The 25,515-nt window shown below is 43.2% G+C and overlaps 1 protein-coding gene across 2 annotated transcripts in view; it reads right to left on the bottom strand.

The window, feature by feature from the left end:
• Positions 1–25,515, bottom strand: part of pkn1a (protein kinase N1a) — a 66,514-nt gene that overhangs the window by 26,531 nt on the left and 14,468 nt on the right. The window contains exons 1-2 of one of the 2 annotated variants that reach the window (XM_036136780.1): positions 6,568–6,710; positions 5,682–5,876 (exon numbers count right to left, since the gene is read on the bottom strand). In XM_036136780.1, coding sequence (XP_035992673.1) covers positions 5,682–5,876; positions 6,568–6,609 — 237 coding nt within the window. In that variant the 5' untranslated portion in view covers positions 6,610–6,710. Of the gene's footprint in view, positions 1–5,681; positions 5,877–6,567; positions 6,711–25,515 lie in introns of those variants that run through there. The other variant, XM_036136781.1, reaches the window with a different exon arrangement.

The raw sequence follows: 25,515 nt of genomic DNA on the forward strand, positions 1-25,515 counted from the left end.
CTAACAGCAAGGAATCATTTGTCTGAACTCTGCAGATTTAAACAAGCAGATAGAAAGTAAAACAGGCTTTGCACTTTAGATTCATTTATTTTTTTAAATAAGAGCAAAAACTATATTATACGGTTTTTAACAAATGGTCTTGTCTCAGTCTGTGCCTCAAGCAGATGAGCTTAAGCATGTTGGTGTGCTGTTCATGAGCGATGGTGGGATGGAAAAGGAGAAAGATGGACGGATTGGGGCTTTGTCTGCAGTAATGCTGCTATGATCTGTGATGGTGAAGAAAGAGCAGAGCCAAAAAGCAAAGCTCTCCATTTACCGGTCTGTCTGTTCTGAGCCTCACCTACGGTCATGAGGTTTGGATCAGGACCAAAGAAACCAGACCCGGGATACAAGGCGCTGAATGAGCTTCCTCCAGAGGATGTCCAGACCCAGCCTCAGAGACTCTGTTATCTGAGGGGAGGTTAAACTCAAGCTGCTGCTTCTCATCAAAGGGAGCCAGCTGTGGTGGTTTGGGCATCTGATCAGGAAGCCCCCTGGTGCCTCCCTTTGGGGGGTTTCTGAGCCCGTTCCACTGGGAGGAGACCCACCACTCACTGGGGACCATGTATCCTGTCTGGTCTGAGAACGCCTTGTAATCCCCCAGAATGAGCTGGAGGATGTTACAGCGGGGCGGGATGTCAGGGTATCCTCCTCAACCTGTTACCCCCGCGACCCGATCTCAGATAAGCAGAGACTCTTATGGTTTAATGGCGTTCTGCGTGTAGACCAATGCTAGCCATCCAACTACTGAAGAAACTATTTAATGGTTCCTCACTTTAAGTGAGGAACCATTTTAGTCTGCAGGGGACATCATTTTTTCCTCATTCTAAACCAACAGATTTAGCTAAAAGCTTTTTTTTTTCCTCCACCATTAATCCTGAAATTTTAGTTAATTGATGGCCTGACAGAAACACAGTAACTCAAAATATGACAACACATATTTGTAAAGCATCACACAGTGCTTTACAAGTGTTCTCCAACCCTTAAACCATTCCACAGTTTTTCATATTACAACCACTAACTTGAACCACAAAGTATGCATTTGATTTAAGCCTGGACTTTGACTGGGCCACTCTCACGTATGAATATGCTTTGAACTAAACCATCCCATGTTTAGTTCAGGTCAGTCTCAACGTTCATCAGCTTCCCTCACCCAAATGAAGAAACACAGCTTGATGCTGCCAAAACAGTTGAACAGTGAGGATGGTGCGTTCAGGGTCATATCCTGTATTCATTCTCACCCAAAATATTTTGTTTGTAGGACATGTCATCCTGTTTTAGTCTCATCTGACTACAGCACATGTAGGACATCTTATTGCTCCCTTTCAGCAGACTGTCCCACCTTAGCTGTGAATACCTGCAGGTTCTCCAGAGATGCCATGAGCCTCCCTGCAGCTTGCCTTCGCCGACCTGTCAGTTAATCTGAACCTAATCTGCTGTATTTCTCGTTCTTCATGACGCAGTTTGTTCACTAATGTTCTCTACCAAACCTCTGACGCTTTTAAAACGACAACTGCATTTAGAGAGAGAATAAATTATACACAGCAGACTCCGCAAATTGGTAAAGGTGTAATGGTACATAAATGAAATCATGAGGCGTTATGTTGTCATTAGGTTTCAATGAAATGATAACTGAGATGATTTTTTACTTCATTCAGCAGTGATCAAAGAATCTTATAATTTCTGCAGCTTCAAGCATAGCAAAAGACAGCCGGTACAAAACTGTATAACAATTAAAAATATATATATATATATATATATATATATATATATATATATATATATATATATATATATATATATATATATATATATATATATATATATACACACACACACACACATACATACATACAACAATTAAACCACTTGATCAAAGCCAAAGAGGGTGTTAGCAATGTTTTCATAAGTCTGCGCTGACATTTAAGAATAAAAACATTTACATCATTTTGCAGTTTTGTTATGGAGAAAACCCAGTGTATGAGTTGTACTTGAATGCACCGTAGAAACAGAGTGCCCTGAACACAGCACCGCTGTTCTTATGTTTGACAGTATCACTTTGCTTCTTCAACTATATTTATCATCATCCTGACCTTCTTTCAACTTTTCCCTTCCAGGGGTCGACAGAGTTATCCGTCTCCATCTAACCCATCTTCTCTCACATCAACTACCTTCATGTCTTATTTCACTCCATCCAAAAATCTTCTCTTTGTTCTTCTTCTAGGCCTCCTGCCTGACAGTTCCAGCTTCAGCATCCTCACTGTCCCTCCTCTGTACGTGTTCAGACCATTTCAGTCTATAAAGTTAGAACTCCTCACTACTCCAGACATGCTGAATTGAGAAAGCTTCCTGGATGGGAAGTGAAACATCTTCAGCTTCAGAATAGAAGTCCATTTGTTTTATTGTTTAAACCTTTGTTGGATTGATCATGACCTGGAGGACAAACACACTCCACCCGGGTCCCTCTCATACACACGTATTCTGTCTTGCTATCGCTAACCTTCATTTCTCTCCTTTCCAGGGCAAACCTCCATCTTTCTTGATTTTCCTCCACCTGTTCCCTGCTCTCACTTCAGATCACAAGGTCATTTGCAAACATCATAGTCCATGGAAACTACCGACTGTGGACCTCGCATTAGGAGACAAGGAGCCATTATTCAAATTGTGAGCGTGCTATAAAGACCCCTGGGGCATTTGGGACTGGCTTGAATGCTAGAGGCACATTAGCTTATTTTTCACTGTACCAGCGATGTTTACATTCTGCTTGACATGGTTTCAGAGGGGTCATTAAGTTCAGGGAAGACCTAGCTAGATACCTGATTGCTGTTGTAAGCTGTTCACAAAGCTTTACTTGGGTCCACCATTTTTTTCCTGCATTGTCACTGAAGCTGAATTAGGAAAATTCCCATATAACAGACTTGGTGGTAGCTGGAAGTCCATGTGGTTTGTGCCGAATGTGAAGTTGTGTACCGTAACTCTGCGTTCAAGTTTAAAACCAGCTGCATTGCTTAGTACACCTGCATGCTGAACCAAAGATGTCCGGGACAAAAACCCTCCTACTAAATGAGTAACGTCTGAAAGCAATTGGATTTTATTTCGGGGTATTAGAGTGATTTTAAGAAACCCCTTACACTGTCTCATAAAAAAAACAAAGAAACAGATTGAAGTTTGTGGGGGAAAAACTATGTAGCCACTGTTATACTGACAAGTTTAATAGGCAAGTTTATTTATAAAGGACTTTTCAGTAACAAGACAAAGTGCAGATAATAGCTACTGATATATTGCTAGACAATCGTAAACTGCTCCTAAACTATTCCTGCCATGTTTGGTACGGTTCATGGTCAACTTTCTGATCTCTAGCTGGGTAAATCTGAACCTAGTCCCCTCTATGTGTTAGGTGCTCACATAGGCAGCAACAGAACATATTTTACTGTTCCAGACTGCTTTATTTGACCAAATGTAGTAATAGATATGGCAGTCTACAATTACTGCAGAAGACAAAGAGACAACAAGATTCTTTCCCCATCAGCCGTCAGTCCCAAACCAACCAGTGTTAGAAATAAGTCAGTCTTACTAAGTGCTCCCTGGTTTTGACAACTGTGGGAATGGCATGGTTGGTGTTTGAGAAAGACATTTTTTAGGACATTTCTTCCATGTTTCCACAGAAGCCTTGCTAGAACCATCTGTTGTCTATTTGAAATTATTAAAAGAAAGCACTACGCCTGAACTCTGGTGATGATGCCATCAGTGAGTTGGAGCAGAGCCAAACCCAAATTAGCAGCAAATGATCAACAGGCATGTTCTGCCATCATGTCTGGTTGAGCTGCCCTGCCCAATGTGTCAGTGTCCCTGCAGGGATCCCTTACTAAAGCCAGGCAACTTTTCAGTGCGACTGTAAGCAGCCTCAGTCAGGGAAGAATTTGGGATATGCAGCACAACATCATCGCAAAAAGGTCACTCTGGCAGGTTTAAAGCAACATAAGAGTCCTTATTTTGTTTATCTGGCCAAATGTTGTCATTTTAAGAAAAAAACAAACACTTAATGAGCATCATGAAGGAGCATGGCAGCACTTTGAAAGCATCTGAAAAGCCCGGAGGAGATTCTAATCCAGCAGACTGGTGCTGCCTGGTCCAAGGCCAACTGCAAGGTTCTTTTGAAAAAAAAAATGAAAGATATAAATGTAGTAGGTTTGGTCCTTAGGAAGTTGTTGCTCCAGTGAAGCAGGACACAGCATAGAAAGAACCCAACATCAGAGGTTCCTCCGTCATATCGATGTTCTTGGAATGTGGTGCCATTTATTGGGTTGGCCGACTGAATTTAGAACAAAACATTAAAGACAATTTACCTGTTTATTGGTTTAAACAAAAGGGTCGAATTAGGACGTGGGAGAATTGACCACAAACAACAACCAAGCAGCTCATCTTCAAGCTGGTCACCAGCCTGGTCACACACTGCTGCAGGACGCATCCATTCACCAATCAGCACCTGTTGCTAGTCAGCCCCTGTGTGTGTGTTGGTCACTGACACAAACGGCACTCCCAGTAACAGATCTTTGATGTGCTAGAGAGGGTCATGCCTGCAGGCAGGCCACTCCAGCCAGAGTCTGGTTAACCCCGCTATGTGGAGGCAGAGGAAAGTGAAAGCGGGATGCCAACTTCCTGCTTTCAGACTGCCTCCAGTGATAAGCTATGTTTTTCCAGTGATGGAGATGCCCCCTAGCACCGTAACACTGCCTCCACCCAAAGCAGTCTGGATCTGGAAAGTTTTTCATGGGTGCAACTCTAATTCTCAACTCTGAGGCCCAACCCACAAACACCTTTGTCTTTGGAGCAATATAAGATTTGTTGCCAAGAAGCAACATTAAAAGCAAAACAATCCACCAAACACACATTTCCTTACTTTTTGAACTAATTTAATATTTAATAGGAGTGGGTCAAATCTCATACAGTAGGCGGATAGCAGCCCTGGACTACAAGGCCCAATCTGTCTACTACAGAATTCAACATCAGTACGGGGCCACAAATGGCCCCCAGGCCGCACTTTCCACATGCCTGATAGAGATATTGAATAGAAGGGGCCTGGCATTTAACCTTTAAAAGTGTTTACTTATTTGATCACTTATAAAGTCTTATTACAACATTCACGTTATCACATATTGCATGTTTTATTAATATTGTGCACCCCTAATTCAGACCTAACCAGAATGTTGTCTTTTGGGCTTTACCAGCTCTGTCAAGAATAAAGCTATTTGGCCGTTACTATTTTAAATATAGCTGAAGCTGGGTCAGCCAGAACTGTACAAGTAGACCAAGTTAAAGTTTAGACCCATCTGAACTGATCACCTTCTTCCACGTGTTTGCTTGTGACAACCTGCAGAAAGGACTTCTAATGTTACTCTCTCAATAATAACTGTCTTTCTGTCCCTCTTCCATAAAAGCCAGATTTGCCAATAGTTGCCCCCCATGACAGATCAGGTCTATCACATGCATGTTTCTTTCTGTTGATCTTTTAAAATCATTAGTCATCTGCTAAATGTGGAGCTACGCACGGTCATTCACTGCATTTTCTCGTTTTGGGGAAATCCTTTTAGTTGATTTTGGCTGAATCTCTGTGAATGAACACACCCAGCGTTGGTTCTCACCTGCTGAGCGTTCCTCTTGTCGGTCGTGGCCCTGCGTAAGTTCTCAGCGCCCTCCTTGATCTTCAGCTCCTTGCGGATCTCCCTGCGGATTCTCTCCCGCTGCTCATCCAGGAGCTGCTGCACGCTCGAGTCTGAGAAGTCCGAGTTCTGGTCCAAACCGAGCTGCTCCAGGACAGACAGCCCGTCTGGGTCACTCTGGAAGAGCGGGAACAGGAGGGGAGGACGGTGAAAAAAAAAAAAAAAAACACGGCAAACTGTGGTTAAAACATGTGGTCGTTAAAGGAGAAACAGAAGCCACGTTAATGCTGATTAATCTCATATTAATCCGCTTCAACCTGTTGATGTGTGGCGCTGAGAGTGAGGAGGAGCGAAGAGGAAGAGATGAAGAGGCAGATAAGACAGTAATGGGAGGAAAGAGCGTTGAATAGCAATGGCCGAAGAAGAGGAAAAGGCCAGTTAGGTAAAAATAAGAAGCACTGATGAGAAATTTTTTCAACTACAGATTTTTTTTGTAAATACTATGAACAGTAGAGTCAAGAATCTTAGAAAGATGTGTTCTAACAATGCTGAAAGTTAAGAAAAGTATTAGTTATGTTGCTTTAGATCAGATTATCGGTCAAATGAGTGGAACAACAGATCAAGTTGTCTAGCTGTCATTCGTTCCCAGCTTTTCCCCTGATTCCATCTTTATTGTGTTAACAACCATGTCATCCCGGGAAAATATACATCCTGCGTCCTCTTTGTTAAGCAACTCTTTAAGTAACTCCAGAAACAAAATACGGAGCCTCAACAAGACACAAAGACAAGCTCAGGAACTGAGGAAAAGCTCTTAGACGGAATCACAATCATCGAGCGACCGTGGGAGAAGCGGCAAAATCAAACAAACCTCGGAGCCGTCCTCGTCCTCCTCGTCCCCGTGCCAGCACATAGCCCCACTCAGAGCCGACGAGCCTCAAAAGCTACGGAGGGACAAATAACCTGTGGTTCGATTCCACGCTCAGGTTGAGCGATTAATGCCGCGCCAGGAGCAAAATGAGCTGGTGGAGGGCTGATGCGATGAAAAGAGATAAAGAGAGGGAGCGTTAAGTGAGAGAGGAGGGGGAACGCCTCCAAAAGAGGATATCCGTCCCAACACCAAGCTGCTCAGGCCTTTCCTGTTTCCTCTGCAATTTCTGCTGCTGTCAGTGGCGAGTCAGATATGGAGAATACTCCACACAACACCACCAACCTACCCGCTCTCTCTCTCTCTCCCTCTCTCTCTTTCTCTATCATAAGGGCTTGGTAATCATTCTTGGAAATAAGGCATGGGGGCCTGCATGAAAAGCAGGTCTTGCTCAGCTGTTTGTGTTCACCAAGCTGCGACCTTTCCTTTGCCCTCACTTGAGCCGCCGGTGATATTATCTTAAGGGAAGGATGAGATTTCCAAGCACTGGATCAAAGCCAGACGGTAATATTTGGACGCTCGTCGGACCACTCATTTCCTCTCATTTACAAACTGCAGTGCTTCCCCTTCTCCTATAGAAACGAGAAGATGAGCGATAAAATCTCTTGAATAGTAGCTGGTGGGTGGAGTTAGCTAGCTGCATAATGCTGGGCCCAGAAACAGAGAGCCAAGATGAACAATATTGGCTTTAAGCTATAAGCGCTTATGACAGAAACAAGCTGGTCATCTGCGCAGAGGCTCAGTCACATCTACTCGCTCTCCTGGTGAAAATGGACAAAAGCCTTTAAAATAAAGCCATTTTGTTGCACTCTAACATTAAAAAAAATCTGAGAAGAAATTCAGAAAAATTCAACATTTGGTTTGAGTACCATTACTGAGAAAGTTAAGAAATAATTCCTTTAAACTAAATTATTGAGAGTACAATTATTGCCGTCGCCCAGTGTTAATAAACCCCTTGTTGTAACGTTAATTTTCTACATTCCTTGTGTGACACCGACCCGCCTGGCGCGTTTTAGAAAATCAACGACCCCAACGTGGCACTCTTCTGCTACAGCTATCCTGCACTGAGCTTTGGAGATTTGTTTCAAAACTACCTTCCCATTGTGCTCAATGTGTGTGGTGATAAGATAACCACGGGTCCTTCCATGTGTCATTTCGTGATAAAACCACCGGTAGAAACAGAAAATCATGGATTATGGATTAGCACTTCTTGGAAACTGATCAATTTACATACAGCTATACAGAAAACCTGATGTTAATGTTCATCTTGAGGGGATTTCTAAAAGGTAAGAGTCGTGGACAATGTTGTTAAAACCAATGTACTCAAAATAGTCAGTTAGAGATTGGGCTACTGCAATTACATTAAGTAGGAATGCACAGCTCAGCCTTATCCTGGCCAGCAACGATTTTGATCTATCCGACAAAACAAGAGTTCATTACTGCTCCTTTACCACAGAGGAGCCTTCATCATTACGCAAAAACCCGTTTAAGGCTTAGGATTTGGTTTCACTTGATCAAGGCATAAAAAGTAGAACATAAACTAGTTCCACCTTTGAAACTGAGGACATGCTTTGACGGTAATGTGACTTTAGAGCTCAAGGGAAAACAACCCAGGTCGGGGAGGATATTTGTGTGTTTTCGTCACATAGCAGTGGATCAAGATTCACTAATTCCGGCTGTAATTGTTTTGGTTTGTCCATTTTTCCACATAAAATGACTCATCTCCCTCAGTGCAGTCTGTTGGATAGTACAGTAGTGTAAACCATGACGAGACTACTTCCTGTGATCTAAAGGCAAACCCCGGCTCGGTAAACTTGGGACGAAACGACCCTGAAGTAAGTTCATACACATAGTCCGCTCGTTTAAGCTGTTGGGGGAATACTGCTACACTAAAAGTGGCTTCAGTACTGACAGCAGCACATTTGTTGCTTCGTATGCAATGCCCAGGTGGCTCATTCAAATGCATTAGTGAGCTGCTTCTCAGGATAAGCTGTTTATACTGTCTGTTCTTTTTATTAACTTCAAGGCTCTTCTTGATTATTTGGTTCTTTAGCCACTAAGGAGAGGTGCAAAGATTCAGAAATCCCTCAGTAGACCTCTGAAAAACCTGTCCTCCCCACCTCTGAGATGGTTAATACCCTGCCCCTAACAACAACTATTATAATAATATCTGCCTTATATTATGAATCTTTTAGTGTCATTTTGATGCACAAACACGTTTTGCAGTAGTTTAGAAACTGCTTCTGGGCAGAAGAGTAGGTTTTCATGTCCCACTCCTTATAGAGTAAGCACAGGTGGATTTTAGTGTTATTTACTGGAGCTATCTGCAACGGTAGCCAACAAAGTTTAGTTTTAGAACAGTTTTGCCTTTAAAAGAGTGATGGGTGATGCTTGTTTCACAACGTGACAGTGTTTTACACTACAAAAGTACTTCCACACAGTTTAATACGTCTGTCTTATAAGCAGGGAATAAAGTGTGTTTGCTTTCTACACTCCAGATCTCTCTAGCGTCTCACTAAAAAGGACTTCAAACCATAAGAGCAGTAAGATAAGTTGTTTCAGATGCTTTAAAAAGGAGCAATAAGCGACATTTCATTATTTTAGACAGTAAGAACTAAATAGTTTTGTGAAGAACTAAATGTATCTTTTTAGATGGACAATGGTTAAACGTCCAACACAATCTGTGTTGTTCCCCAATATCTGGTTACATAGCCGGGCCGGCCATGACCAGCTGCCCCCTCCCTGCCCATAAAATGCCACGCCAGGCACAAAATGGCAGAGAGCATGTCCATCGGGTCAAAACGTTCTCTTGCTAACAGCATTATAAAGTCATGAGTTACTTACTTCTTCACTTTACATGTTCCTCTGAGGGGTGATGCTGTTCTGCTGTGTATTTATCCTTCGCAAATAGATTCACACGTACTGGAGCGGCGCTAGAGAGGGGCGCGGCTTCGTGCACATTTTGTTTTGGTCTACATTGCTCAAGCTCCACCTAGTGGTGAGAAATCGCTTATTGCGCCTTTAAAAATACAGTTACTGAAGCCCTGTTACACTTTTGATGCCGATAAGCAGACATTTTTGCTGAAAGCTGTGACTAAGGTCTGTCAAGAGTAATCATTTTGTACATCAAAGTTTTTTTTTTGTAAAAACCAAAAGTGAATCAGCTTTAATGTGGCAACTGTTCAGATGGTATTGTAGCAACAGGAATAACTTCTATGCACCTGATGACTGAGAAACGCCAGCTGGCCTGAAGGCTCTTGCTGCAGCATATGTTTCACATGTGACTCAGGAATAAATCCAGCCGTGAAGGACTGAGCTCAGGTCAACAGACTTCAGTCCAGTTGTTGGGCACATGCCTCCTGTCACTCCCACAACCCACTACTTGTTACAGACGTGTCGGCGGCAGCACGTTTGCACAGAGTGATCCGACACACATATGTAACATGGCAGAGAGAGCGCAGTGCCTACTGAGACATATTAGTGGTTGTGACAGTGAAACTTTTCTCTGACCGACACTTCAGCAAGGGGAGAGAAGCAGAGCGGAGACGGCACAATGCCACAAAGATGGCAGCAGCTACTGGGCATGAATGACTATTCTCATGAATCTTCATAGTAAGCTTACCGAAGGAGGAACGTTCAGCCACGGTGTTCAGGGAGGCGATGAGGGGCTAATTCAATAGATAAAAGCACCCAGAGGGTGTAATTCAATCAGACTGTGTGTGGCGTAGTCAGGCCTGGGGCTGGACAGGGAGGAACAACACAGGACATAAAGTGCAATTTTTCACTCTTTGCTTTCTGTGTTTCTGACGTACCCCTGCTGGCCTGACCACTCAGCATAGACAAAGAGCCCCCCCCCCACACACACACACACTGTGTCAGTTTCCAGTGAAACCTGAGAGCATGTCCCTGTGAGAACAAGGCCAGTGAGCTTAGAGGACTGTGATGCGCGCCTCTCGTGACGACTGCCCTTAGAGCAGTGCTGGTATGCCTTTAGTGTGACCGGGGAAGGACAGAGGACCTTTGTCTGAGATAGAAGTCACAGCCAGTTTCAGACGGGAAGGGGGAGGAGGACGAAAACAGAAGTGGTTTGGGGTTGCAGCTAAAAACTGCAGATTAAATGTCTTCAATTACCATCTGCTTAAATGAATACAGTAAGTTTTTAGCAACAAATGTGTTCTGATTAAGATTTTGTTTTTTTGCTTTTTGTCAGACTTTAATATTTCAGATGAACCTAAAAAATATCCTGAGTCAACACAAAAAAGCAGCTTCTAAATGATTTTGATTATGAAAGTAAAAAGCTCTCCAAAGCACCCTAGCCCTATGTGAGAAGTGACTGCCTCATAAACCCAGTCACTGCTTGGTCACCTAGATGGCGACAGCTGCCATCAAGTGTTCATGCGCGATAACTAGATCTGAGACTTTTACATGACTGTCAAACAATTCTGGCCCATTCTCCTTTGCAGACGTTCTTTTTAAGTCCTGCACACTGGAGGCTTTTTCCAACCATGGACTTCCTGTTCAGGGTCACAAAACAAACCATCTCAACTGAATCTTAGTCTGGACTTTGACTAGCCTGCTTTATAACATTCATTTTGTTCTGGTTTCCTATTCATTCAGAGGTGGACCTGCAGATGTGCTTGGGATCGTTGTCCTGATGGGTAATCCAAGGCTACTTGATGTTAAGGTTATAAACTGACATCTTCCTACAGGAATTCCTGGTCTTCGTTAATCGAGATAACAGGACCAGGTACCACAGCAGCAAAAAGCCCCAGTCTCTATCACTGGGCAGGCTGGTCACTCCTGGGGAGGCTCACCACTGTTCCACATTTTCTGATTTCTTGGATAACGGCTCTGACTGAAGTTCTCTGGAGCCCCAAACCCTTAGAAATTGTTCTGTAACCTTTTCCAGACAGAGACTCAGCCAATGACTTGGCTTCTCACTTCTTCTTGAATTTTCTTACGTCGGCACATGACGTGTTGCTTTAAGAGATCTTTTAGCTTTCTTCATGTTGTCAAACAGGTTTTAGTAAAACTATTTGATTTTAAAAACGTGTGGTAGTATGGGTTAGGGTTGCTTAAGAAAATAGAGCCAGAAAATTCTGGTTATTCAGGCAATTCATGATTTAACAGGGGGCAAAAGCTCTCGTTAAATACAAACAGTTAAATTTTGCTTTTGGTATTTAGCCATGTTCTCTTTCCCTGGTATAAATATAATGCTCAAAAAAAATAAAAGGGAACACTTGGAGTTACATTGTGTTGTGTAAGTGTTCCCCTTATTTTTTTGAGCAGTATATTTATTTTATGATCTAGGAGATAATGTGCTGTAATTATCCCCTTTTGGCAAAAAGTCGCTTAAAAAGGACTAATTTAACATTAGATTTACCAAACATCTCTCAAGATTTAGATTATTTAGAGTTGCTTTAAGAAAGGGAGATTAATGATTAAATATTGTAATATTCTGGTCTATAATTATAAGAAGAGGAACCAAAACAGAAATGCATGTTAAAAAAAAAAAAAAAAAAGCACACCAAATATCTGGGATACCTATAAAATACATAAAACAAGAAATTAAAGGGGAGTTATCTTTTGCAAACTATTACTGGCTTATTAAAAGAATTATAATAGTAATTACAAATAATTATTAGAAGAAGTGAACAACACTGATGCACAGCAATAGAGCATTTCTTCTACAAAGTTGGTGCAATAAAGCTGGGAAAACGGGCAGCTGTGAGGATTTGAGTTGGGCCAAGTGTGACTGGGAATTCCCCCACAGCAGCTGCAGCTTTGGAGAGATTGTAAACAAGACTGCTGCAACGGTCTGCAACAACCAAAACTGGTCCAAGAAAAAGTTACAGGGTTGACCCAGCGACACCGTCATGGTGGGCCCAAGCCTAAAGACGCATGTGGGCTATGAAGGCAGGTCCGTCGAGTGACATACAGTCAAGTGTCTTGATGAAGTTATGGCTGGTTTTGATAAGAAGGCGCAACAATCCAAAGGCATCACTGCTTGTTGTGTATGGCACTGCAGAGCCGCAAGGAGCCCAGGCTGTAACAATTCACCAATTTCTCACCAACTTACTAAACATCAACATTTTGTGCCTCAGACTTCAGAGTGGTGGAAGGAGTAGCATCTTTTAGAGTAGGTGGTTGGCAAGAAGCAGAGTACTAACCATGTATGCTTAAACATGTTTTAACCACAATTCACACACAATGCTTTAAATCGGGAGTTACGTATGTAAATAAGCTTCTATACTGTGGGAGAAAGTGGATTTAAATGTGAATTTTTTTTTAATTTATTTATTTATGCAGCAGCCAGTGTTTGTACTCAATACAAATTTGCCTTGGACAACAATGTTCAATTCTTGATGCTAGAGTTAGAGGACTCTTAAGGCGTTAGTAGAGTATGTCTCTGTAACATCTCCTGGTCCTTAGCTCCAGCTACAAGAGACGTGGCTGGTGTTGCAAATGCTTCTGGCATTAGATCATAAAGGTAATGCCATCAGTAGAAGAAAACCCCCAAAGCGTCTAATTGATTTACTGGAACTTGTAGATTGTTCCCAGTGGTTTTCCTGAAAAGATGAACAAAAAGGAAATGCAACTTCCTGTTCCTGTCAAGTGAACAGTCTGGATGGCAGAGGGCTGAAGCTGACAGACGGATGGAGTTCAGCAACGCAGCGCTGACAAGAACCGCTAAAATAAAAACAGCATCCAGACATAAATCCATCAGCTCATTAGTGTGAGGGTACCAGGTTTATGTCCAGTCACACTCATGACAAAGAGAGAGAGAGACTGAGGGATAGACGAGGCAGGCTAAGTGAGAGCAGCGTGGGGACAGGAAGAGAGGGAGGAGAGAGACGAGAGTCAGACCAAGACAGAAAACAACAATGAATCAGCAAGACACAGAAGCCACAATGGCTTCTCCCAAACTGTCCAACAGGAAGAGAGAACGACGGGCCCAAGTCTTGATTCTTCCCACAAAGGCGCTGACTTTTTCCCTCATTTTACTTTGACCTAAAAGCTGCTGTCCCCCCCCCCCTTCTCACTGCAAATTTACCCAGTGAAAACATCCCTGCTGGATCTATAACAGTTTTAACAGAGAAGCTCAACTGAAGCAAAGAAACTGAGTTCAACAGCAATATTCTAAATCCAGGGTAAAATGAAAAGTGCAAAAATAAAAAATAAAACTCCTGTTTACTTAATTTAACTCCCGAATGGATGCAATGCCCAGGGGAGGGAATATTTCATAAGCATCCCTCCTCCTTCTATAAGGCAGATCTGTGTTGCTAAGCAGTTTTCTTGAGCAAACATTTGGGTGGAGGACTTGAACTGAAGCTTACACTCCACACACCAAGTCCACAGAGAAATAATGCAGAATGTGGCTCTATCCCATTATGACTGTGCAGCAATTAGGTCAGTTCTTTCAGAAGATCTAAACAAGAGTTCCTGTTGAGGTGTGCTGAAGTCTTTGAAGGATTTACTTTGGGCCAAACAAACAAAGACTGACAAAGCGAACCAAAGCCCAGCGACTGTTTTCCAAGGATTTCTACATCCGTACTCTGAAGTCTGGGTCGCACCCATCACGTGTGTTGCACCGGAGCGGTTATTTCAGCCCAGGAGAACCCACAGAAAGCTTTCTGGTTTCTCTGGATAAAAGCCAAAACTAAAAAAGGTAAATAAATAGCCATGTGGAAATGTTCATATTCAAAATGTACTGATTATGGTCTTATTAGCGACATTACAAGAAAATATACTAATTGAGCCAGTGAGTGTTTTACACAGTTGATATTGTAGTTCCAGCTTCAACTATTATAGCAGCAGCCTAAAAAAAGAAAAGCTCTCCATCATTTCCCCTGAAACCATCCAGTTTTGTTACAACAGTAGTGGAGGGCAGCAGCTGAAAATCCTCATTACTGAGAGCACAGCTTCACTTCAGCTGTTTCTGAACAGTTTTCTCCTGTGAAAGGCGACAGCACCGTGGTGGCACACAGCTCATCCGAAACAATGTCCCAGCTAACTGGATGCTGACCTGTCCGAATTTGACTGGACCAGACGCAACCAAGCAGTGCTGGGTGCCGATAAAAACACTGCAGAGTAGAACATGTTATTCTAGGAAGAAGACTCAAAATTAGCCAGTTCCAGTATCTTAGGCTAGGTTCACACTGCAGGTCTTAATGCTCAATTCCAATTTTAATGTGAAATCGGATTTTTTTTGCGTGTCCGTTCACATTTCCAAATATATGCGACTTGTATGTGATTTCCTGTGTGAACTGAAAGCGTTCAACCTGAGTGTCCCGCATGCGCACTCGAGGACGCGATGACGTCACACGTAGCAAGCGTCCTCAGTGTTTGCGGAAGTAAACATGGATTATAATGCTGCCGCGCATTTTGCGGTCATTAATTTATTTTCTAACCAGAGCTTTCCGTCCATTGACTGCTCTCCTCATTGTAGTCCGCTATGGGTGTCGTCTTTATTCCCGCTTCTGCATAGCAGGATGCAGAATAGTGACGTTTGTTGAGTATCGGTGACGTACAGGTCGAATAAATGCGACCCGGCCGTACAGACACAGGTCGTATTTGAAAAGATCAGATACGTATCGGATTCAGGACCACATATCCGAGTGGCCTGGGTCGCATTTGAAAAAATCCGATCTGTGTTGTTCAGACTGTCATTAAAAGATCAGATCCAGGTCGCATGTGGGCAAAAAAATATATAAAAATCGGAATTGCGTCACTTCTGGCTGCAGTGTGAACGTAGCCTTAGAGGCTGTAAGCTCAATAGCAAGTTTGCTGTACTATATTTGAGCAACTCCATCTGCCACAGAACATGCTGGATTTGAAACTACAGACACCCTGTAGACAGGGTCCGAAATGAAAACTCACCAGACGAGTACATTTTCCGTTTGGCGAGTAAATTTCAGAGGGCTAGCTGCCACACGGCGAGTAAATGTGTGCACCAAACAAGTCGTGTTTTTCAGTCATCATTTAGGTGGATGCTTCTTTATGTTCCTCTGCTGTCAGCTCGTATGACAACAAGAATGGGATTATGTGGAGATATTTAGCAGGGGTCAGTCAGAATTAATATTCTGGCCAGTATTAAATAGGCTTGGCCGGTTGATTTTTACATCTACCTGCCAACTTGGCGGGTGAATCAGGAAGCTGATTTCAGATCAGCGACTGATCGTGACCGGAAGGCCAACATTGGTTTCAGCAGATCAAAGTTTTACAAAACATGAAACTGGAAAGTCAATTGTAAAACTGATCGGTGCATTTCTGGTTACAGGGAAGCACCTTGGTAACGACTCGGTGCAGCAAACCACAGGACAGGGACAGACATTATCAAACTGAAGTAAAAACATAAAACGAGCAACATGCCAAACCGAGTGCTTCAGTCCAGAGCTGACACTGACTGAGGCAAAAGGAGACTTTTTCTATTATCCTCTGAGAATAAACACGCCGAGGCTGGCATTCTCCCAAGGCCTATTGAGTTTTCCTCAGTAGCAAGAGGAGGAGGGGGGGTTCAGCACGGCAGGCAGCCCCGTCCATCAGAGCTGACACCAGTCAGCCATTGTCTGATCCCCGCTGAGCCAGAGACCGTCGCAAGAGCCGTCAGTCAGCCTCAATAATAAAAAAAAAACATTACCGTACTGTGTGTTATTTATATACAAGCTCAACTGAAGCATTCAATCACAATAAAAGTACCTTTATTCATATTCATGACGTTTCCTCAGGAACACAGCACCAGCAGCAGATATGCTTTTGATGTAATGGGACAATAATAAGATTTACATCCCTAAAAAAACATTCCACAATTACACCTGCTTAAATTACAAAAAAATAAGCTTGTGTGGTCTATAGATTGATTACACACACCAATATTTTGAAGATCCCCCCCCCCCCCAGTAATAATTACAGTAATTAATTACTGTAATTATTTACAGTAATTATACTGTAAATATAATTTTATATCTACTGTTTATTACAACCCAAAATTCAGTCACTGCGAAAAAGGTTCAATTTTAATAAGCCCAATAAATACATTTCAAGTGCCATGCATTTACCCTCTGCATGCCAATAAAATATAGTTATTGGTCTCTAGCTGCCTTTGACGCCTACTATGTGAAAGTTAAGGGGCTAAGATGCTAAAGCTAACAGAAAGCAGTGGGGAACCTGCATTTGGTGGACAACAAGGGGGAAAAACAAAAAAAAAAAGAGTCAGGAAAATGTGAGGTAATAGTAACTGATATCACATCATGTCAATATTGTTCAGTATTATTAAGGTTACGTAGTTTCCTGGACACTTTAAAGCCCTAACAGAAATGTTCTGGCCCACACCGTCTCGGGGAAGGCTGCTGGCCTGACCGCTGTCCGGCAGACAGTCACAGACACTCTTTACAAAAAGCTCGTTGCTGGCTCTCATCCGAGCATCACTACGGGAGGTTCAGCAGGAGGAAAATGTGTGGCAGGAAAAGCTGCACCAGCAACAGCAAAGACCCCAACCATGAAAGGATTCTTGTTCTGGTGAAATTGTCAGAGGAAGTGAAGTTTGAGGTTCTAACTGGCTAGAAGATAATCAAAATATAAACTGTGTGTAGTTAATAGATATGATTCCTTTTTGCGTTGAATTAGAGAAATGGGCTTTTATGATGGCATTGTATTTTATCAGGCTGCAGCTGCCTGCAGTATGCCCACAGGTTTTGCATGCTTTAGTCAGACAGCACTGTGCTGATCTTTCATATGAACCCAGCTTAGCAGGGGGAGGCAGACCTACACAGAAGCACTTTTCTATTCACCACTTAGAAACTCAAACTACCAATTTGTTCCAGAGGTGCCACTGTAGAACGCCAGCAGCAAGCAGAACGAGGGTTTTAGTGGTTAACAGAAGGAAATCACTAAATCCCAAACAGCTCGTGATATAAACTATCAGCTCTTTGGGCCGTCCTACTTCAGTTAAGTCTGCATGTTCTCCTCTCGGCAGCGATGTCTGTGTAATCGCCCTGACAGGTCTGGGGAAACGCGGCTCTCCAGATCTGCACACACCATCCAGTACAGCCGCGGTTCTGGTGGGCGTGCGAGTGTCTGGACAGTAGCGCGCTGGAAATGGGTCGCCATAGCTGACCGCTACGGAGCGCTGGGCTGATGATGTACCAATTAGTTCTGTGACAACCTGGGGAAAAAATAAAATAAAAAGTGTGATTCCTTTAGAGGCACCGCTCTTAGATCTGCTCATCAAGCAACAGTTTGAGAGGAAAAATGTCCTCCTGAAGTCCAAACTATTTCCTAGTCCTGCTGTTTATGAACACAGGCTGAGTCAGAGCAAACATCTGGAGGCATTCCTGAGACGCCTGAGTGGTGACAACAGCCAACCTGGCAGGAAGACAGGGGGGTGGGGGGTAAAACCTGGATAGACAGGCCGGAACGCCATGAGGAAACACGGGCCTTTTGTAACGCTGTTTCAGTGAAAAACTGCCTCTGCTCATATCAGAGCTTCACATGGTCGCTCATATTAATCACATAATTTACACGTAACTTCAGCCAGAAAGAAAGGAGCCAGGAGCATTTTATCCAGCGTGGATGAGGCGACATTGAACACTGGATCGTTAGAGCAGTTCTACGGAGCTGGACCGCTGACCTACAGACCCCAACATTTCCACGCTTAGAAAGATATGTAGTATATTATTAATCATAAACAACGAGTCACAAACAGGCATGAAAGCAAACCTTAAACTTTGAACTTATTCCAGCTTCTAAAGTGGTTTTATCTGGTGGTGGGGGACCTCTAAGTGGGCAGGTTCATGTTTATGAGTGGCATTAAGCTCCAGATACATTTCATTTTTCACCAATAAAACCTTGCGTGCTGTGAACACATTCAAACCCACTAGTTGATGAGTGACAGCCGGTGACTGCTGTGGGTGTGGGTGGGCACAGGCAGGGCTCAGCTGGCCTGGTGGAGACCAGCTACCAGCCCCCCTCACCTTAAAACCTCACTATCCCTCCTTAGCTTTAAACCCACCCTAACCTGAAGGCTAATGCTCCAACCATGGAGGCAAAATAAACACAGGGTTTTTGTCTTTGTCGCCCAATTTTGTTGTTATTCGGTGGGAGAGCAGAGAAGAGCAGATGAAAAACTGACTTTACGCATTAAGTCACTTCTAACCTCTCAGATCATCAAACGGGTTTTGAATCCAAAAGATGTTAATTCTTAGCTCTTTTTTGGAATTCGGCTATAATAAAACAAAGTCTACATGAACAAAGACAGCAGGACAGAGTAGAACTAATGTAGATAAGCTGGTAGGGGCCTGGTTACGCATCATTTAAGCACAATTTGATCTTCAGCAAAGCCAGGCTGCTACGGATGCAAACATAGGAAATACTGTGACGACAGCCTAGATATCAACTGATACTATAAAAACACCCCCGCTTCCTCCTTCCTTGGCCAGGGAGAACCACATCAAACACTGAAAATATCACATTTGGGACAAACCAAACCATCCTGCCCTTTCAAATGCAGATATTAACTAAATTAAAATTGGAGCTTCTTCACCCCCTGACTTCTCTGGTTGTTTTCTTTCAACCCAGCTCCCTTGCTGACACGTCCTTTCATTTCTTTTCCTGCAAACAGAGGGAGGGAAGAGGCTGCAGGGAGGAGAAGAACCAAACAACTCCCTTCCCCATGAGGCACACAAAAGGCCACGACAGCCTCCGAGCGGAGAGAGACTGAGGAGGTGGACGGCTAGGGAGAAGGAGACAGCAGGGAGGGACGGGAAACATGGAAGGAATGCCAGAAAGTGAAAAAGAAACAGGTGGAGGAGGGTCGGGCCACAGAGCTGGAGGCGACGGATGGATAAAGGAGCATGTGAGAGGACGCTGGGAGGCCCGACTCACTGGCAGAAAGGACAGGAATCAGAAAGGCTGAGTCTACGGAGGGGAAGAGGCTGCCAGAAAGCTCAGTCATGGGTGGAGAACGGTTCACTGGGAGCCCCTTAGGCTGAGGGACACGCGTGATGTAGGGCTGTGCAGGTTAACCCTAAATGTCACAGAATCCACTCCCCAGCAGCAAGCTGCAGCCGTCTTTACTTTATTTAGTCAACAAGGTATCGTGCTACTGACTTATTTGTTATAGAAGCTGCTGTATGTTATACGTTACTCAATAATTCAACAATATACATCGATCGATACGCATATCGATGATAGAAAAACAGGGTCAATAAAAAGTCCCATAGAATAAGTTTTCCTTCCCTTTGCTTTCTAGCCATGTAGATTAATATTACAGTCATTACATGCTTCCAACCAATCACAAAGGCAAACCCAGGTTATGGTTATGCAGAATAATGATGTAATTTTATGTAGTATACACCTATACAGGAACAGTCAGCTCGTCCCGGTTGTCAAGTTCAACCTACAAATGTAATTACAATTTTAAATTCTGGGCAGAGAAATGATATCCAAGTCAACAGAGTCCGGTTTATTCAACAATCTATTAGTTGCGAGGCACTAAACATTTAGCTCTAATGTGATGAAGTGTGGGTTAAAACTAACATTTACAGTTAACATCAGCAATGCTTCAGCCTAGATCAGGTAAAGTCAACCCTGGTGGGGAAACTTAGCAGGAACACATGCCTGCAACTTCAGTTTGAATATCTCTTCATTCACAATCTGGCTTTTTGTAGGTTTTCTTCTTATTGCGTTTTACAGCTGAATGTTGAGCCTTGCTGTCATAAAAAACAGTGTTAGTAGCCCCGTGGGGTCATAGAAAAAAACATGTAAGCAGAAGAGGAGAAGAAGTTCTCCTTTAAAGCTCCTTTTTAATCGCAGCAGCAAAAGAATCTGAGATTTGGAGGTATTTGCAGGTGTCCTTGGAGTGCTGCAGTAACGTCTTTCATGAGACATTTCCCTAACAAACAGCAAAGACGAGCTGCATGTGAGCGCCCTCCGGCCATTCACAAATTGCAGTGCAGACGGGGACGTCCCACCGAGCTGTGAGCGTTCAGACAGGAAGCCCGGCGGTGTGGGCCGACAGGAGGCCTGGTGCCGCATCCACGACGGCACCAGGAGGAAAATCTGCTTATTCTTTATCTCACCTACTTACTTTTCTTGTTAGATACGACTTCAGAATCTTGTTGAAATGTTTAAATCCTGCAGCTGGCTGGAGACTCAACCCATACCTCTCCACTGCATCCCTCCCTTGACCCGCGAAGCCCAATCCCCCTCCTGGGTCAGCCGGTGTGGCCCTGTGATCACCCGCCTGGTGAGTCAGGGTGTGACAGAGGCGGGCTGACTTTACCCCCTCCCAGCGTCACTTCTTTCACTAAACACATGGAAACAGCCAGAGACAGCATAATCCTGGCTTCCAGTGTCTTGTAACGGGGGAAACAGAGATGGTGTAGCAGTAACTTAGGCTGGGTCCTGCCTTTGCTTCCCCGTATGGCAATTATCTACTTTAAGCATAGTTCTAACTATGCATCCGTGAGCTGGATTGAGACGAGGTTTTAATAAATGCTAATGGGAAACGTAAGACTCCTTTTGGTTTAACACCAGCGTTTAGTTTTCAGGAACCAGCCCAGGTTTAACTAGTCTAGTCAATGACACTCTGAATCGACACTTTTCCCCAAGTGAATTTTCTAAATCTTTTCATCAGGGTGTGAACATCACAGTACAACCTGGTTGGGTTTTATTATGGGATCCCCCCCAAGTCATAAAACAACATTGCTGAAGCTGCTTTCAACTAATCAGTGTGCTGAAGGGCCACTTCACTAATTTGTTGGACAACCGGTTAAACATAGATTAGTCACCGTACCGAAAAACCTGGAGTCTGTAAATCGCTGCATTTTTTTTTTTTTTAAATCATCAACAGTCACGCCTTGATTTGACATGACTTTTTTTTAATTGCAATTTCAAAACAACCTCAAGAACCCAGGGTCTTCTTAAAACCCAAAAGTTAAAGGACCTAGAGGCCAAAAAAAAAAGCAGTAAAATTGTGTTTTTAATTAAATCAAGCAGCAAACTGAGCATGGTCTTTTAGTATCAGAAGTTCTCAGGAGACCTTATTACTCCCCTGCCTTTAAGGGTGATGAGGTGTCATTTGTATCCAAATCTACCTACCCATTATAAATTGTTCTTTAAGCATCAGAAGGCAAACTCTCCACGGAGTGTGAACTTGCCTCCCATACTTGGCAGGAATGAAAGTGCTGCAGATCCATGGGGATAAACAGAGATCCAAGCACTTCAGTTCGCTTGTATTTTAACCAAAGCATGTCAGAGATGTTTCAGTCTGACTTCGAGTACCTCTCTACTTTAGTAGGCTTAAATGAAACTAAGGCGTTAGGTTGGTACTGTACCCACACAATGTTTGGAGGTGAGTAAACAATAAAACTAACCTGTTTCCATTGCTTTTAACACTACTTCTGTTGCTTCAGCGGAGCCGTGACTAACAGCTGACTCCAGCAAGTTTCATCATGCGCATTAGCCACAACACGTGTGTGTGTGTGTGTGTGTGTGGTGTGAAAGATGCGTACTATGAAGCGAATAGAAGCAGCTGGGAGCGACTGGTGGCCTGCGGCTCTAGGTGGGTCATTCAACTGAAGGAGAAAAAAAACGACAGGGAGGTGCATGTTGAGAACACCCCAGGGATCGTGGGCTTTGAGACTGTGTGCGTCGTTGCATAAACGTCGCTGACAGTTGGCCTCAGGTGTGGCAGCAGAGGCAGAGAGCAGCGCAGCAGGTCTGCTTGTTTGTGTTTTAGAGACCTGCTGGGACAAGTTGAGGACACAGCAGTGACTATTTGGCCACAGAGACGTTAGTGGCTCATGGTGGTGACTCCTGGACGCCACCAACCACAGTCTCATCTATGACGATGCCAAGCTACACCTCAAGAGCAGGAAGCTAATTTCCCCAAGGGGCCAAAGGTTGTCAATAAGGGCCGGATTAGTTGCTAAACTCAGTTATTATAAAGATTTGATAAGAAAATCTACATTTCTAGAATCTTTATCAGGCGCTGGTAACAGTAGTTATAGCTGCTGAACAAACGCATTCAACATGCATATAAGAAAAATTAAACCTATATCTTCCAATAAACAAGCGGAAAAATCAACAGGCACAGCTAAAGATATAATTCCCATATAAAATATGGAAATGATTTACTCTGATTTTAATTCTGATTAGGTTAATTCCAGCTGTAAAGCAGCAACGTGTTCCACAAACAGAACCACGTCTCCTTTGACTTGATTGAACTAATACCCAAGATTACAGTATTATCATCATATGAGATCAGATTTGTAGTACATTTGACACTTATCTGCCTTTAGTACCTTGGAGCCCATTATCTATGTCATATGTAGGCATCCATGGTAGTGAGAGTAGAGCTGCACCGATCCAATACCCGGATTGGATATCAGCTCCAATATTGACTAATTAGCTGAATCAGATATCGGATGAATGACACCGATCCAAACAGCCGTTTGTTACATCTAAGAAGAAACACCTTTAACTTACGGCTGTTTGTTACACAGTTATTATGAAGCAGCAGCTAACCGACACAGAGTTTTATAGACCAGTGATGATCGTTGGTCTGCAAACACCACTGTCAAATAAATAAAATGATTGCAGGCCTTTTAAAATAGGGTCCAAGTCAAGTCTGAGGTTTTCCCTTTAGGATTTACGTGCCACCTAAACCCGTCTTACGTCATAATGGGGGGGGGGGAAGACTATTTGTTTTAGGAAAAAATTTTCTACATACCAAAAGCTAAAATAAGACAATGTGCTTATGGTGCAGAAAAGAATGGCTTATTGTTATTCTGTACCTGAGAGTAACACTAGAAGTCTAACAAGCTGATATCAGTGACTAGTCTGCAGTTTAAAGCTTGGTTTATGCTTTACGCACGTTCCGTGAGGAAATGAGACACGCGGACACATCTGTAGCATTAATCCTCCGTGTGGCTTTTCCTCCAAAGTAGCGCTACTCTCCTAGACTCTAGAGGGCAGCGTTTTGCCAAGTGTACTACATCCCACTGCACATAAGAGAGAAAAGAGTTGTTTCCAACATGGCGACCAGAGGAGCTTCAAACCAAGAGGAAGAACAGTTCTGTTGTTTGTTGTTGCCTCAATAAGGAAGAAAAAGGAGACGGTCGGCTCGGCCATTAAACAGGAACCGATGAGACGACGGGGAGCTTACTGGTGAAACCAATGTGCAGAGTAGAAGAAAAAGCATCATCTTAAACGCAGTAATGGTTGACGCTCTCAGTTTCTGCACTATGACTTTCTGTTCTGCAAACAAAGAAAGCGACTGGTGGGGCACGGAAATAGATATGGAAGGGCAACTGTGGGGCGCGTTGGCTCATAAACCTAGAGGAAACAGCGCTGCTACACAAGTTTATTTATTATTGCATCAACATTACTTCAAACCGTTGGGATAGTTTGGTGGAAACAAACGTTAGTGGTTTTTGGGCAGCTAAAACCTTGATACCGTTATTCAGTGCATGTGTTTTAGAGAAGAATTAAGACTTATTGTGAATTAGACCTACTTTGTATGGATCGATTAGATTTTAAATAGAGAGCACTAATGCAGTGCTTGCCGATTCATCCAGACCAGTCACATTTACCCATCCGCCCTCCAACACGCACATTAAGCAAGCTGGAATCAACATCCATCACCTTGGTTGTGCAAGAGCCCTTTTGGTCACATGGAACAAAGTCATCCAGGCTTAACCCGTTACATCATTTTATCCTAATCTGAGGATCCCAACGTTTAATATTGTTAAAAGCCTTCTGCTTTCCACTGTCTCACACAGAGCTATGGACAATGGCTTAAAAAGATGATGTCAGACGAGACATTTAAGAAGCTACGTTTTGAAATACACTGACAGAAATAAACTGCTTTTTCTGGGAGATGACATGTAACTGGTCCTCTATATGAAATGGTCTGTTTTTCTTTCTTTTGTGGGGAGGTTGAGTCAGGTTATTTAATGGATCTGGGAATGATGATTGAGTAAACACAGCTTAATTGTGTGTGAAGGAGAAAAGCATTTCAGTCCAATCTCTAATCACACAGCCCACGCTTCCTTTTTCTTTTCAATTAGAGCCTGAAACAAAGTGGTGAGATATAAATGGGGCCTGCAGGAAGACACTTTGGCCCTTCCTCACATGCAAATATGTTGACACAAACACCAAAGCCTCCTTTGACTTTGGATTAGATCATCCTGCGATGGTCCAGAAGTAATATTTTCATTTGCTCGACACAGTGCAGGAAGACTTGTTGACTGAAGCCGTGCACACTCGGCGCTAAATAAATGAACCGGTGCAGGTGAAAGTCCGGTGTCTCGCTGCAGGATTGTGTTCATTTATACTATATTGTTTAGTTATTTACACTGAAACGTTGGCATATTGGAAAAGCATTAAGCAGCGCTTTGTTTCATCTGCAAACACCTGCTGTTCAAAGAGCGCCAACCATTTTCTTAAGCCCCACCTTTGCTGGCAAACATCTCTGGTACAGACACATTTACACCCTCCCGTTAGCATTTGGAACAGGTTTCAGAGCATTTCCTACATGATTCGGTTACCTCCTGTTTTCAGCCTCATTATCTGGGCCATCACGAGGCTGACGGTTTGACTAAGAGATCTCTAAACTTGCATGAAGATGCTTATAGTAACGTTTTACCCGGTGCAAAACCGATCACCAGAGACCACCGCAGGTTAAACTGGGTTAAACTAATCGTGATGAACCCTGATTATTTAGAAAAGGATTGATCGCACCTAACTGGTCGGATTAAGCCAAATGTCCAGAAGGAATTGGTTTGTGATTTCAAGCTAGTCTCATAAGGTAGGGTTCAGCTGGCTGAGCACCCGCTGTCTTGCAACATATCTTCATTTACGAGCCAACATCTGGAACCCATGATAGGA

This window comes from Fundulus heteroclitus, chromosome 5 (genome assembly GCF_011125445.2).
Source record: "Fundulus heteroclitus isolate FHET01 chromosome 5, MU-UCD_Fhet_4.1, whole genome shotgun sequence".
NCBI lineage: Eukaryota > Metazoa > Chordata > Actinopteri > Cyprinodontiformes > Fundulidae > Fundulus > Fundulus heteroclitus.